General features: G+C 40.0%; 1 protein-coding gene across 20 annotated transcripts in view; it reads left to right on the top strand.

The window, feature by feature from the left end:
* The window catches only part of ncam1a (neural cell adhesion molecule 1a), a 303473-nt gene that overhangs the window by 273493 nt on the left and 13240 nt on the right, over positions 1–16740 (top strand). For 4 of the 20 annotated variants that reach the window (XM_042008035.1, XM_042008038.1, XM_042008037.1 and 1 more), the window contains one exon: positions 6985–9051. The exons of the other annotated variants lie outside the window; for them this stretch is intronic. In XM_042008035.1, coding sequence (XP_041863969.1) covers positions 6985–7064 — 80 coding nt within the window. In that variant the 3' untranslated portion in view covers positions 7065–9051. Of the gene's footprint in view, positions 1–6984; positions 9052–16740 lie in introns of those variants that run through there. 20 annotated transcript variants of the gene reach the window in all.

The following is a 16740-nucleotide window of genomic DNA, read 5'->3' as shown; positions in this document are numbered from 1 at the left end:
TTCTTCAAGTTGAATTTCATCTAGTGACAAAACTAGCCAGTTAGCACTGATCTGTAGATGGACCTTTTCTCCCTCAAATGACTTGTTATAGTCGTGTTAGTTGGATGACGTGCTACCTTTACTTAGCTGAGGTCACACTTATTTATTTTCTTAAGGAGCTTCCACACGCAACATTCGGTGGTTGTTGTCTTTAATTTTACTTTTCTTCTATTTGTATTCCGTTAGCTTTGAATCTCACAGCTTCACACACCAGAGCCTGGAAGTGAATTGGTAAGTTGATGCGACCATCTAGTAGCCATAACTGATTACTACCAGGTGCTAGTTAAAGCAACACAGCTGCATATGAAGACAATATTTTCAGAATTTATTCAGTTTCTTTTAATTAAATGACAATAAAAACTTTTGAAAGGCATTGCCCATCCCAGACATATACAGCAATATCAAACAGATGTTTTCTCTGAGACTGCATTATAAAAGATGGCTTCTTGTTGGAATTTAAACATATATATGTTATACACTGACTTATGTTGTGTGTTTACTTGTACACTCATTGAAATGGATGAAAAGTAGCCATTAAATACATGTAGTTGTACATTACAAGCTTTCTATGTGTGTCGAACAGAAATGTATTTTTAGACTAAACATCAGATTGAAATGAAAAAACTAGACTGATTTGGAGTGAAGTCATCAGATTAATTGACTCTTTCTAGCATCTGTTAATGCCTCACTCACTTCTGCCTGTTTTCCATTTTTATTTAGTTTTATTTTTTGTCTCATGCACCTCATCTGCTTTTTCAAGCTCTGTGCTCACTTCACAAGTTGGACAATAGCTTTAAAATTAATATTAAACCAGAGGCTTTACTTATTTTATCTCATTTTGATGCTCTTCTGCTGTGGATAACTGATGCAAAGTAAAAATAGGTCAGACCTAAATGCTTTTTCAATTTGTTTGAAGCTTCTGTGAAAAAATGGTCACGGTCCGCCTTTGTTTCTGTGTTTTGTTGTGTCTAAAGTGCACTTTTTACCTCGGGCTGCCTCCCCATCACACAACACCTGAGCTGTCCAACAGGTCGAACTGTTTTTCACCCAGCTTTCTGTTTGTCTCCCAGAAAATATCTTCATTTTTCTGACCCTACATTTTTTATTCATTCTCACCTTCACTTTCAGTACTTGCCTCCTTGTCCTTTTTCTTTTCTTTAAAGACATTTTATTACTGAACCCACCACCTGTTATCTTACCTGTCAATGGACATCAAGGAACAGATAACATTTGATTCATGCATGGACAATATGTTTCCACTAGGTCTTTACCTACTAAAAAGTGCAGAATAAGGAAGAAAGACATCTTGTCTACAAGTGGTTGATAGATTTTCTGAAATGGTAATTAACAGTTTTACCCAATTATATTCAAGATGTGGGAGAAAACAGAGCAGGGCTTTAAGGCTTGCAGCGCTTTAAAAGAAAATATAAATTTTTACAAAGCAAGACAGGTTTTCAGAAAAGAAAAGCCAGAGTGACCGGCAGAGAAGAACAATCTGATCTGAAGCATAAATCTGTAAAATATGTGGATGTGTGACATGTCGCTGCTGTTTACTGCTGCTGAGTCAGACAACAGAAGCAGCTGCAAAGCAGAACACAATTTTTTAAGGCAAAAGGGGGAATTTTCTTCAATGTCTGAGTCAATTAGTGTAACATCGGCCTCAGAAAGAAGATGTCAGAGAGATTTTAAAAGCAGACTGAGGTCAGATTGAGGATCACACATAAAGATGACTCACAGACTTCAGCCAGTGAAGAAGAGGGCTGTTTCTAATGTAGAGCCTTAATACTAAATCCTTCCTCGGACTTATGGATTCCCTCAAATTAAACTGCAAGTCAGTTTTCTGATGCCATATTCATAGTACAACCTTGAGTACTTTCTTTCTTTCTTTCTTTCTTTCTTTCTTTCTTTCTTTCTTTCTTTCTTTCTTTCTTTCTTTCGGATCACAACCTCTGGTTTCCCACCGTCAGGTCTGATTCAGCACCAAGATGCTGAGCAGCTTTTTCTATCTCCCGTCTTTTCTACTTTCTAGCAGAGAGACAAGTATACAAACATTAACTGATATAAAGTTAATTTACATACCTAACTTAAACTCTCTTTAAGATGATATATAAATAGACATTTCTGTAGTATTTAGTGCCAAATAAAAAATCTAAATGTTTCATTTGTAAATTCAGTGTGTCATAAATGACAATAACAGGAGAAACACAGAAAATTGAGGACCTCATCTTTACAACCCTGTCCCCTTTTTTCCAAACCATCTGTTCATCCTTCTTTTGTTTGACATTTTGGTCTTTACCTTCCACTGCCAGGTTTGGTAGGTCCCACAGTTTACAGGGTCCTTGAATGACCTGAATATAAAGTGTGTGGCCTAGTTGGTGGGGATGCAGCCCTTACAGTCTTTGCATGGCGCCTCTTCCAACTAAATTAATATTTTCTGGTTTGTTTTTTTCTTTTAAAAAACAAAAGCAAAAGCTGGAATCTGTAAGGCAACTGCTGCCAGTGCATGGGCACATAAAGAGACTGCTAATTTTCTTTTCCATGTGCTTCCTGGGCAGCAGCCACACAGCAGCGGGAGGTTTGGATTACTTCTAATACCAGAAGTTCACACGGGCTTCATTCAAGTTGCCCCCCCTTTATTTCTCGTCATTAATTTCCTTTATTTTTAGGGAGGGATATTTTAGTATTGCCTCCAAGCTGTGTTGTTGTTTTTCTTCACTTTAAGGATGGTGGAAATAACTAAGGTCTATTTTTAGCGACAACATCTGCATTTAATTCCAGTTTTCCTCTCGTAGTCCCACAGCTGTTCTTTACGCACTCAGAGCAGCTGTTACTTAGTAAATAAATACTGGTTCCAGATGATCGCTTTTCCCCTGTGTTGAAACAGAGTTCCATCTCACTTTAGAATGCTGTCACACAACAAAAAAGGGAAAAAAATAAAGAAGATGATCATCCCAGTAATTTGAATGGCTCTTTAATTTGGAATGCCTGTCAGCTTAAAGGGTCTCAAAAAACCTTTTAGTTTTATTTTTAACATCTGTTGAATCTGTCGTGTCCAACTGGTTTGTGATTTGGCTTCTGAAAGCAGAAATGGGTAGCTTTTGCACTCCTCCGACATTCAGACATGGCCAAACGCTGCCCAGCTGAAGAGAGATGAAGTTATTTTAATCTTCTTCCAAAACCTTTCCATCAAACTGACACTTCAGGTAAAAACTCTCCTGCATAGGCACTAAAGTGGCAGATTCTGACAGGTCATACATCCAAATCTCCCCAGCTAAGGTTGGCATTAAAGTAAACTTTTAACTTCAAAGTTTTATAACATGCAGTCACCCATTCATCCATGTTGCAGACTTCATAACCAGATTCTGTGTTGGATGTGTGCTTTTGCATGGGTTGTTTTCCCCGCCATGACCAGTGGTGTAATGCTGAATATTTCATGTGTGTACATTAACACCAAGCAGCTGCCTGGTGAAGTATGCCGTGTTGTGTACATCTCAGTCTTTTACTACTAAAAGAGTGTGGAAAACAAATGTGGATAAAACTGTGACTTAATAAGTTGGCTTTTAATTTAACCACAAAAGAGCTAAAACACCATTAATTCTTTAACTAGTTTAGAATTTTTGTTACATTCGTAATTTACATTCACCAGCTTCTTTATCAGGTTCACCTGATGAGTCTCCATTTCAGCTCCACATTTAGATGCTAGGCTCAGAATTTGGTAGAAACATCATGAAAACATGGACCCGTCCTGCCTTGGACCAATGCTTCAGGCTGCTGCTGGTGTAATGGTGTGGGGGGTATTTTCTTGTCCCACTTTGGGCCGCTTAGCACCAACGTGGCCTGGTATAACCACCACAGCCTACCTGAGTATTGTTGTTGACGATGTCCATCCCTTTATGACCACAGTGTGGCATCTTCTGATGGCTACTTCCATCAGGATAATGCACCATGTCACAAAGCTCAGATCATCTCCAGCTGCTTTCTAGAACATGACAATGAGTTCACTGGACTCCAATGGTCTCCACAGTCACCAGATCTTAATCCAGTAGAGCAGCTTTGGGATGTGGTGGAACGGGAGATTCTCATCATGGATGCAGCCGACAAACCTGCAGCAACTGTGTGATGCTGTCATGTCCATATGGAGCAAAACCTCTGAGGAAGGTTTCCACCACCTGGTTCCATCTATCACACCAAGGATTAAAAAGGTCCGACCCAGAAAATACAAGGCAGACCCAATGAAGAGAACAACCCGGTACTACAAGGCGGACCCGATAAAGAGGACAACCCGGTACTAGAAGGCAGATCCATTGCAGAGGATGACAAGGCGGACCTGATAAAGAGGACAACCCGGTACTACAAGTCAGACCCGATGAAGAGGATGACCCGGTACTGCAAGGCGGACCCGATGAAGTGGACGACCCGGTACTACAAGGCGGGCCCGATGAAGAGGACGACCCGGTACTAGAAGGCAGATCCAATGAAGAGGACGACCCGGTACTGCAAGGCGGACATGATGAATAGGATGGTCCGGTTCTACAAGGCGGACCCGATAAAGAGGACAACCCGGTACTAGAAGGCAGACCCGATGAAGAGGACGACCCGGTACTGCAAGGCGAACATGATGAATAGGATGGGCCGGTTCTACAAGGCGGACCCGATAAAGAGGACAACCCGGTACTACAAGGCGAGCCCGATGAAGAGGATGACCCGGTACTACAAGGCAGATCCATTGCAGAGGATGACCCAATACTACAAGGCAGATCCGATAAAGAGGACAACCCGGTACTACAAGTCGGACCTGATGAAGAGGATGACCCGGTATTACAAGGCGGACCCGATAAAGAGGACAACCCGGTACTACAGGGCGGACCCGATGAAGAGGACGACCCGGTACTACAAGGCGGGCCCGATGAAGAGGATGACCCGGTACTAGAAGGCAGACCCAATGAAGAGGACGACCCGGTACTACAAGGCGGGCCCGATGAAGAGGATGACCCGGTACTAGAAGGCAGACCCAATGAAGAGGACGACCCGGTACTGCAAGGCGGACATGATGAATAGGATGGTCCGGTTCTACAAGGCGGACCCGATAAAGAGGACAACCCGGTACTAGAAGGCAGACCCGATGAAGAGGACGACCCGGTACTGCAAGGCGGACATGATGAATAGGATGGTCCGGTTCTACAAGGCGGACCCGATAAAGAGGACAACCCGGTACTACAAGGCGAGCCCGATGAAGAGGATGACCCGGTACTACAAGGCAGATCCATTGCAGAGGATGACCCAATACTACAAGGCGGATCCGATAAAGAGGACAACCCGGTACTACAAGGCGGACATGATGAATAGGATGGTCCGGTTCTACAAGGCGGACCCGATAAAGAGGACAACCCGGTACTAGAAGGCAGACCCGATGAAGAGGACGACCCGGTACTGCAAGGCGGACATGATGAATAGGATGGTCCGGTTCTACAAGGCGGACCCGATAAAGAGGACAACCCGGTACTACAAGGCGAGCCCGATGAAGAGGATGACCCGGTACTACAAGGCAGATCCATTGCAGAGGATGACCCAATACTACAAGGCGGATCCGATAAAGAGGACAACCCGGTACTACAAGTCGGACCTGATGAAGAGGATGACCCGGTATTACAAGGCGGACCCGATAAAGAGGACAACCCGGTACTACAGGGCGGACCCGATGAAGAGGATGACCCGGTACTAGAAGGCAGACCCAATGAAGAGGACGACCTGGTACTGCAAGGCGGACATGATGAAGAGGACGGCCCGGTACCACAAGGCGGACCCAATGAAGAGGACGACCCCGGTACTACAAGGCGGACCCAATGAAGGGGGTGACCCGATACTACAAGGCTGACCCAATGAAGGGGACGACCTGTTATAGAAGGCGGACCTGATGAAGAGGACAACGCGGTACTACGAGGCAGACCTGGTAAAGTGGCTGGTGAATGTGTGTACATGTATTTTTTGAGATTACTAGTTTTTTTGTCTCTTAAAGTTATTTCCATCTATGCACCACTAGAATACAACATCTGTTAACATTAGTATTCTAAAACTTAAGTTTCTTATCACTGGTTCTTTAAAGCTGGAAGACAATTAGACAAACCACCAAATTTATTTTGCGCTTTTTTCATGCCAGTAAGTACTTGTCTTAGGCTCACGCTTCAAAATACATATTTTCAAACAAATGACTAAATAAATTAAAATAATGTTCTTGCCACTTTTAGCCAATTATGTCCATATTTTCTCCATCAATAAAAAAATTGTTGCATTAATGAGATAGTTAAGTAGATGCATGACTGGTGGGTAAGCAGTCCATTAGCACATATTACACCACTGGCCATTACTAATGTCAGATGATACCCAGACCTTTGCAGACGTGTTCTTGGATTCAGGACTTTTTGCATCATTGCTGATTAAAATTTCTTGTTGTTTACACTGAACCTAAAGCAGAGTGAGACTGCAGTGTGTTTGAATCGTCTCTCATCCCTCCATCACCTTCCTCTATGTGACCTTCCACCCATGCCTGCCATCAACCATCTGCCATTTGTCGTATTACTTACAACAACCTATTTTTGTTTTGGTCTTCTGACTTGAAGTTTTTTGGGTTTTTTTGGTTATTCCTTTAATTCAATCTCTAATAACCTTTTGGACTTGTGTTTCTGTATCTCTGACCTATTTTTCTGTCTCTCTCCCTCTTTTCCCTCTTTCTCTCCTGCTTCCCTTTCCTCCTTGTCCTCTTCCTGTCTTCATGTGTGATCTTCTTGGGCACCTGCGGACCATGACATTGTCATACACACAAATGTCTTTTTCTGTTGTTGCTTTTTATTATGTTTTTTTCCTTCTTTATTTTATATCTTCTTGTCCCACTTGATTGCAATGATTCGATATTGATCATGTATCTACACTGTTGGTCGATAACCCCAGCTACCCTGGGTTGCCAGTGTGTGTCATACACTGTGGCGACCCTCCTGCTGTCCCTGCTGACTCTGCTCTGGCTCTCATAAACTGATTTCATGGAAGGAGAAAGAGGACAGTCTGAGCCTGTCACGTCTTTGGGTCCAGACTCCTTTGCTTTCTATGCCTTTTGACCCTTGTGCAGTCACACACAAGATTGAAACACAAAAAAATATAAGAAAAAAGAAAAGATGAAGAGTCAAGACATTGGTTTCATGGTGTTATTACAGGGTGCTCAGTACTTTCATTGTTCTCAAGCTTGTGTGTTTTTAGGTTCTGTTAATATTTTGTTTCCATCAGATTCAGTAAAGAGGAGATCTGAGGGTTTGTCAGTGTTATCAGCGGAAGATGGATTGATCTAACATAGTAGTATGCTCGCATTGTTTTAGATTTGGTTTATAACACATTCATAATGCCTTGGGCCGAGAATATACTTGCTGTTAAATACACACACGCTTGTGTATCATGGCTGCCTCACATGGTGTGTGTTTGTTTGAAGCATCATAAATGCAAATCCTCAGAAATGAACTTGCAAGCTGCAATATGCAAGATCACCAGAAGGGGCAGTGTAGGGACTAGTTTGACCGGTTTTAAGGTCACAGAGTTGACAGCAGTAAAATAAATAAATAACATTTTCTCGCATTCACAGAATGAGCCAGGCATGCTCACCACTGAGACGGTTTGATTGGTTCAGAGTCTCTACATACCATCTACAACACCCCTGCTGTTGGTTTTTTCTCTATTAACCAAAAGCTAACTTTCCCTAGCGTCACCATGTTTAATGTTTCGTTTGCACCTTAAAATTGTGTCAACTCTATCTGGTCTGAGGTCTCTAATGTACTCCCTTAGTACACAAGCAAGTATGTGAACATATGCTCTCAATGGAGGCAGTTACCTATGACAACATGAGGGTGAACAGCAAGTACATTCTCAGCCTCACTGGTACCTGAAAAGGGGCGATAGATGGAAAAACCACCTAACATGGTCTCATCATGTGTCTGCAGTGTTTTAAGCGGACAGATTTTTTATTTCAGGTTTCAGACATACCGCTCCACAATGACGTAAAAGCATGACCACGGCATGAAAAGCTGATTCATGGCATGATCCAGAGTTCATGATTGTGCTGTGCAGCTGCTTCAAAACTCCCCAGTCAAGCATTATGAATGTGTTCAAACTGGAGGCGAGAAACAAATGCTGTGCCTAATTTCTGTTGGTTTTTTTTGGGTTCTTTTGGATAGAAAAAGAGGGAAAGTGACATTTGCAAAGAAATCTAAGCACTGGTTTGTGGTCATAGTACTTGTTTCTTACTTGTCCACATTACAGTATGTGATGCTTATTTTCAAAATGCATTGTTATGTAACCGCCTTGTCAGTGGAGGGTGGAAAGTTGTTCACAAAAAAATTAATAACTAATCATGTTTTGTGACAAAGTGTACATACTCTTTTCAAACTTATATTCAAGAAATACGAGAAATCAGCTGTTATTTTGACAATTCATGTTCTCTTTTTACCTGAAAACAGAAAAATGAAAATGCAACAGCTGTTAAATCACTCGAAATTTCATTTTCACGAATGTGAAATTATTTTATCCTCTGAGAATTTTTTTATGTGCATATCAATGTGTTTCCATGTGACCACTGTAGGGTTGAAATAAATTCTTTCTCTTTCAAGACAGTAACGGCTTTCTAAACATGTGGAGATAAGTGTCACGATGCTGGGTTGTTTTTGTTTGTTTTTTTGTCAGACTGTTCTGGAAAGCTGATTGTGAAGTTGATTTTGGTCCTTATTTCTCTGGAAATGTAACAAAATGTCTGTATTCTGCATCCAGTGTTACATGACTGTTAAACCCAGATGCTGAAACTGAAAGAGATAAACTATCCTTTCTGAAGCAAACAGGAACAAATGGTAAACTGTATGACCCGACGCTTTGCAGCAGCACAGAATGATGGCTGTTTTTAACATGCAACCAAAGCATTAGCTGAAAATGATTAAGCTGATGTAGCAGCAGCTACTGAACCCTGATGGTTTGCTGGGCAGATTTGGGCTCCAGCTCCCAGCTCATAGATAATTATTGGCCAGGAACCTTTTGTGTCCCATATGCATTCACTGGACAGCCTCCAGTGGTGTTTTTGTCTTTGTACAGGTTATAAAAGGAAGTATTGCTACTTGATTTATTATCTTTATTTAAACCTAACCAAGTAACTTTGCTACCCAGTAAGGATACAAAAGTTAATTCTTGGTGGAACATGGAAATAAATTAAGGAAAAGGCAAGGATAGGACAACCCAGAGTCTGCACATCGGTAGTTGATTTTAAAAAATCGGAGTTGGCAAACAGGAGTTTAACAGTGAGGGAAATTTAAGTGATGAGAATGATTATCCTCACTGAAGCTGGTCACCCTAAAACCCAGATCTCCAGAACAAAAAAAAAAAAAAACGTTAGTAAAACTTTCCTTTTCCTGTGTGATGACACAGTGTCTGGTGCATGATGACTCACAACGTGGGACGCCTTGAAAATATATAAACCAATTTCATGACAGAATTTCAAATCCACTTTGGTGAAATATAAAAATAAATTTAAGTCCCAGTTGACATTTAGTGTCTCCACACATGTTCCTTACTCAAACATCTACCTGCCATGTGTCATTAGTTTTCACTTGGCCACCACTGCTTTTACAGAGAAAGCAGAAGATGTTTGAAAGCCCACATACTTCCACTTTCAGACCAGATATCACCCATTCTCGCTTTTCTGTTATTCTCTCTACTAAAGTAGTATGGTTAGGAGCAGATGTAGAGGGTTTGGTCTATGTGCAGCTAAATACACAGACGGTTACTGTACCAATCAGCTCCCAGCTTACAGAATTAACATTTTTTATTCATGTGTGGTCATGTCATTCATCAGCCTGAGCACACGACGCATGTAAATCCCAAGTCTGATCATGCTAAGATATGTAAGTCCACAGATAACCATTCAATGTTTGCCAATATCGCAAACTTCTCCCACAAAATGTCTCTTTGTTGATATAAAGCAAGATAAAGTGTAAACCCTCCTCCGTTTCGGAGTCTCAAACCAAACATTTAGCTATAACTGTAGTAGTGGAGTCTAACACCTGTAGAAATCTGTATTTATCTCATCAAATTTAAAAAGAGACATTTTGCTTGTGAGAACAAAGCAAATGGAAACAATTCCACCTTTTTTTCATCAGTGACTTACAAATGATTTTCATACTTTTCTAGTTAGGTTCATGATGTCTTCTTGAATATCAAGTCTCTATTTTCTTGTTTGTCAGACAGTCAGTTAAAAGTTTTTTTTTTTACCTCAACTTCTTTCTTGCATTTTGCATTCAGTAGCATGTCACACATTTTTGGGTAAAAGTGGGTTTTCATTATCAGAAATACCTGATGAAAATGGATGAAAATGGTGATGATTTAAGCAAGAAAATAATGGATTCAGTGTTCAAAGAAAAACCAAACAGATCAAGATCACCTGATGTGAAGCTTTAGATGTAAGGTCTGGTTTTTCAGATTAATGGATGTTATTCAGGCATATGCTCTAAGGCATGTCATGGATTCTCATTCAGGAATAAATGGATCAAACACCAATCAGCAGTTTAAAAATGGCCATCAGAGCCGAGTCACTCAAAGCCCATTCTACAGTTTCCATTTGTTCTCCAGCTCACTCAGGAGCTGTAGAGTCTACAGAGAAGAGGAGATGCATAATGACTGAAATCACCTGCAACCACGATCAACAGCATTTCAATGTGAGAGAATTAATAAAGCATTGATACATTTCCAGTACTCACACAGATGTCACCGGTGACTGTTTTTTCTTTCTCAACAGAGAAAATATTGGACATCCTACGATATGGCATCTAAACATAAATAGTTTTCTTGCTTTAAAGCTGCTGATGCCTCATGATTTCAAACTTCAGCTGAGCTGAACTGTAGCAGTAATAGTATGTCAAGTGATGTAGAGGAAATGGGTTTGATGTTTACCGTGACAAGGTATGAAAAACCCATTCTGGTGGCATTCAGGGCATTTTCTCCTACATCAATGCAGTGCTGAAATACTCAAATGATGAAGTTGGTAGCTACTTTGCCAAAGGGGAGTTTTCTATTTCATTTTTTTATTTATTTATTTATTTATTTATTTATTTTGTCTGTCAAATAATCTCTCATGAAAAGCTGGAGCACGAATTGCACTATGTATTCAGCTTTTAGAAAACAAGCTCAGATATTTATTTGAAGAGGTGTTAGTCTGTAGCAAGAGCACTTCAAACACACAAATGTTGGAGTTTTTTCTGTTTTGTCCACTGATTGAGCATTTAGAGGCTCTCTCCCTCTCACTTAAAATGTCAAAGCATGGTCAAACTGAGTTGATTCAACCTCATCTGAAACCTGAAGGAGTTTGCACATACATACATACATCTGCAATGCATTTAGTCTCTCTCTTACTCTCCGAGTAGTTTTCCCCTCTGAAACCTGCCCGCCTCGGCCTGGGTTGGAGTTTAAAATTAGATTCCCTCAGTTTTATATCTTCGGCTTCACCGTTTAATCTCAGCTATGCTCTGTCATGAGGAAAATAAGAGCTTACGACACCCTTTAGGTGTTCTGTCACTTTGTCCCTCCTGCTGTTCATCAGTTCCCGCTGAGTAATGATGGTGCTGATCTGTGTTGAGTGAGGTTCAGTTTCTATAATTAGGATTTTCATCTGAATGTCTGCCTGACACTTGTGTTGGGTATGAATGGAATATTTCTCTTCTCTGAAGCAAATAGTGCAGGAAGAGCTGTGTTTCACATGTCCCAAAGCATCAATCAGTACATGGTTTTATATAAGAAAGTTTAAGTTCAGCTGGTAGATGTATACAGGAAAACAGTAGAAATGTTCCTCTTCTGCTTGGTTTTTATTACAGATGTAACTTAAAATCATGTTTCTAAGCCAGTGTACATGTTTAATAGCACTTGTTGCAAATCTGTCATTTAAATCTTTAAACTCCTCCTCTAACGAAGGGTTTCCAAACATCTTAATCAGTCAGATAATTGTTAGCATCACTCTGATACCAGAATCTGCTGCAGATGTCATTTTCATGATGGTGGCAGAGCTTTGAAGAAGAATAGAAACTAATTTTGAGTCTTATGAGCGTAATCCTCAAATAAAGGATGGATGGGAGAAAAACAGAGAAACAGGAGAAAAACATGTTTACAGTTCTCATACCAACATGTTAGTAAGGTTTGCAGCAAGAGCTGGTTTAAAGGAGCTGTTGGTGGCGCATCGCCACTGATTTCTCCGACAAATATTCTGCTGCTTGTCTTTAACAAACTTGAAGGCAGTGATGTTTCAGGACTAGTCTGTCCAGAGGTATCTGGCCAAGTGTGACTTGCATTCTCAAAACTCCTGTTTTCTCTGTCCACACAATGAACAGATTGTCTCCAAACTGTGTTACTGACTTTGCAGGAGAAAAGAAACACTTTATTTGCACCCAGGAATGGATTGTGTTGTGCATGCATATTGGTATTTTTGGGCCTCTGCAGAGTAATAAATCGGTTTTCTTCTCACAGCAGCTCTGCATAGAAACTCTTGTAAAAGTGATTAAAGTTTGGGTCCTATTTTGAAAAAGAACTAGCACCACAAAAAATTTGGATTTTTTAGAAATATTTTGTTTTATCGTGTGGCTAGTCATCAGCTGTCTACTGGGGAAAACTGGCTCAGTGCTGCATCTGAAAATCCCACACAGAGAAATATTGGTGCAGTCCATCCTGACTGGTAGATTTGTGCTTTCTCCCTCAGTGAGCACTCTCGGTGAAAAAAAAAAAAAACCCTCCTCTGCAGTGAAGACATGCCACATGATTTATTGTGCCTGTTAAAATGCAAATGAAGCAATGAGCAGAGGAGAAACAAGTGTTGTCTGTAACAGTGTAGTCACCTGTAAGTGCACAGAGCTGCGGTATTTTCATCACACCCATCAGAAGAAATTAATATTTGCAAGCTACAGTGCAGCCAGACGGGGAACAAAGTGAATTTAAATGAAACGTCTGACATGGCTGTGGAATGTGTTTTTGCTTGAAATCATACCTGTTATACTAGCAGGCACAAACAAAACCTGTTCAAGAGGCATGACAATTACAAACCTATTATTTTTATCACTAGCAACGGAAAAGCAGATATCTACAGCAGTCTTATAGGTGCTCCGTCAGGTCATTCACTTACAGTGAGCAATGTGTTTGAGCAGTCCTTGCAAACGTGTACAGTCTGAAGAATTTACATGCTAATGGGGAAAATGAAAGCGTAATAGCTGGATGCAAATGATTCGGGCTCATTACTGTATAGACTATTTATATCAATATCAAATACCATGAGAAGTCATACTTGAATGAAATGTCTCAGTGTAAACTCAATTGAGTGAGTCTGGTGTTAAAAAACTACATATTAGGTGTAATATAAAAGTGGTTTAGTCCATGTTTTTCTCATTACCGAGAGGACAGACCATTTCTGCATGGCCCTCTTACCCTGTAAAGCCTGCAACAGTTTCTGCACAGTATTTCTGCACTGTTCCTGTGTTTAGCCTTTTACAATAACCTGCAGGCCATAGCGTGAAGGGTTTGAAAACTCGGGTTGATATTGAAGTTCAGCACCAGTGGTCACATCTATCAGAAGCTGTCCCCTGTTCCCTCTTTGCTCCGTTAGGTGTTGGAGCATAAGCAGCTTTCACAAACTTGAAGATTGTCCTCAGAGTATAAAAGTGCTCATATTCTCCTCAGACAGTTTGATGATGCTTAACAGACACTAATCTTCACTGCTTCAGGCAGAAACTTTAATTCCTGTTAAAAGTGGTCATTTTTTTCATGGGCTACTTATTCTAAGATATTATTATGTGCTTGAATTTGTGTAAAAGTGTTGCAGCTATATCAGGGTTAGGAAAATAGCTTGGATTTAACACTATTTTAAAACCATTTGACTTTGTGTCCTGATGAACCCAGACAGTAGTAATAACCCGTTGTCTTTAATCTAGTCTGTGATGCTACGTTTGGGTAGTTTCAATTTTATGCAAAGGCCATGCATTTAAAGTCCAAGGAAGTCACTATCAGATGTTTGGTAAGGCGCTCGCAGTGTTATATTTCATGGTCAAAGTGGCTTTGATCCGCTTATCTCAAGGTCCAAATAGTTAATTTTTCTGTTATGTCAACAGAGTATGTTTTCATGTAATAACCAGTTCTATTTTCTCATCCTCTTGAGAAATCAGCCTTTTTTCTCTCTCTCTCAAGATAACTTACTGTAACTGGTTGTCACAAGTTGACAGTCTTTGTTTTCTCGAGTTCACAAGATGATCAAAGTGAGCTGGAAAATGCTGCTTATGCATTTCATCTGACTGGTAACAGATCAAAGTTCAGAACAGTAAGTTAAGTCATGCGTGCGGTGTTTTGTCGGCTTCCTTGCAATGACTTTCTGACCTCTAACGTAGAAAGACTTCTTTGTTTTAGCATAGTTTTTGAAAATAAACTTATCTTGAAAAAACAATCAATGAAAAATGAATGAGGTAAAACATTGTGATAAACATGATGGATGCTTTCAAAAATGAATTTTAAAAAGGCAGTGTGACGGCTCGGGGCTTTAGTCAGCATTTCATGTAGTAATATAGAGGCAATGAGGCAAAGAGGTAAAAAAAAAGTCAGCCCTTGTGTGATACCTAAAATATACCATATCCTTCCCAACTCATCACATACCGTTGCTTCATCAGCACCTAAAACCTTTCATTTTAATCCAGTGTACCCCCAAAGCATCACTTCTGGATGTGCAGGGTAATGTGGAAAATGTTGGTCATGATTTTTATTGTGCTTTCAAAACTTTAAGGTACTTTTTGACAAAGTAGTGCAGTAACAGAGCAAAAGGAGTCAAAATAAAGAAGAAAATGTGAAGCAGCAGAATCAATAAACACCCAACACCCAACGTGGCAATGTTTACTGTGGACATAAAGTCCATGCTCGCTAGCCAGGTGTTTATCCGTCTAACCTAATTATATGGTCCTGAGTTACTCTGTGAGCCAGTGTTAGAGAAGGACGTTTGACTGTTGCCCTTTATTGTTGCTGCTAGTGATGCATCACATCAGAATTTCCTTGTGAGCTGGAAAATGCATTAAAACTGATGATGAGCTCTTATGCAAATGTCAGGATATGACAAGCTGTGAAAGAAACTGTTTTGCATCAGTGCAGACAAGCTTGACTTAAAGATACAAGATCATGTGCTTCTACTATAAAGCCCTCTTTATTTATCTTCTCAAGTCCATTGGTACATTAAGCACCTCAAAAATTAAATGTTTCTGCCTCTGATGTTTCTTCTGTTTAAAGTAAAAGGGTAAGTATCTTGTGTTTTGTTTCTACAAAAAGAAAGTCTGGCAGCTCTGTCTCATTTGATTCAAACAAATGTACCATAAAATCGAAAAACAAGCAAATAATTGAATTTAAGAAAAGCACAGTTCTATGCTGTTACTCAAAGCTGCTGATGATGTTCTACAATATCATCAACATACATTCATACATTTTGTCTTATATTGACTCTTGAGTAATCTATTTAAATTAAAATATTAAATAAAAAATTAAACAGAAATTATTGGTCATTGTCTCAGTTCAGCAGAATCATTGTTTTCTTTATTTTTCCCTTTTCATGTTGATTTCAAACATGAAAACTTGGCACATTTGTTACGCTGGGTTTGGAATACCCGGAATCAAATACAAGGCCTAATTTTTACTGCAGCTTAGGAAGCCTCTTCCAATCAGAGCTGCAAAGCCCAAGCTGCCTAGACTTCCAAATCTTCCTTATTTCATCCTGTCTGTACACTGCATGTGCAACTCATCTGGAAGAAAATAACCTGTGTTTGCTCTTTGCCCTCAAAATGTAATGATGATGATGCTTGCACATGTACGATAACGCTCCACAGCTCTGATGTTTCCAATGAAAGTTTAAATGCATGAAAAAATGTTGCATGGTAAACTTAAGGAAAGGTCCTGAAAGCTGTTGGTTTGGGAGTTTCTCTTGAAGGGTATCATAAGCTTACAGCTTGCTATTGTACTGCATCCCCTTTATTAAAAGAAAAAGGTGACCTGCTTGTTTGCCTGTTCCCACAGTCTGCCGCTGAAAATGATGCATGGTTTGTTTGTTTGCTTGTTTTAAGATTTTCTGTGGATCATTAAAATGTGGATCATTTAATGTCTTACCGGCATCGTGTGCTGCCATGTTTAAACCTCTGGCTCCTTGAGAAAATGCTCATCATGTCACAAAAGCTGCTCTGAAAATGCCACTAGAGCCCTGGGACATAGAAAATAATCAGTATTAAAGGCTTCTGCTGCTTTTTTAACAGAACATCTGATTTTATCAGTGTGTAAAGTATCACTTGCTTCTTGTTTAATTAAACTGAGGGAACGTAGAAGTATTTACTTTAAGAACGATAATAATTATTACTTTCAATATTTCATAATTTATTATGTTGCATTATTTCTTGTATATTATTTACACACATTAATATATAAACAATTATTACTGTTATTATTGCTAGTAGCAGTAGTAATAGTAGTATTATAATGAAACTACCCAATCTGTTGCCGGTGATGTGAAATGACACTTGCCACCCCCTTCCTGGTGGTTAATTACACCATACCCTACAGACCAGGAAGGGCGCCAATCTGCCTCCATCAGTTTGGGTTGGAGGAACCCAGCTGTTAGCAGGTTTTAGTAGG

This window comes from Melanotaenia boesemani, chromosome 15 (assembly GCF_017639745.1).
Source record: "Melanotaenia boesemani isolate fMelBoe1 chromosome 15, fMelBoe1.pri, whole genome shotgun sequence".
Lineage (NCBI taxonomy): Eukaryota > Metazoa > Chordata > Actinopteri > Atheriniformes > Melanotaeniidae > Melanotaenia > Melanotaenia boesemani.
The sequence above is the reverse complement of the archived record's forward strand: the minus strand, read 5'-3'. Positions and strand labels throughout refer to the sequence as shown.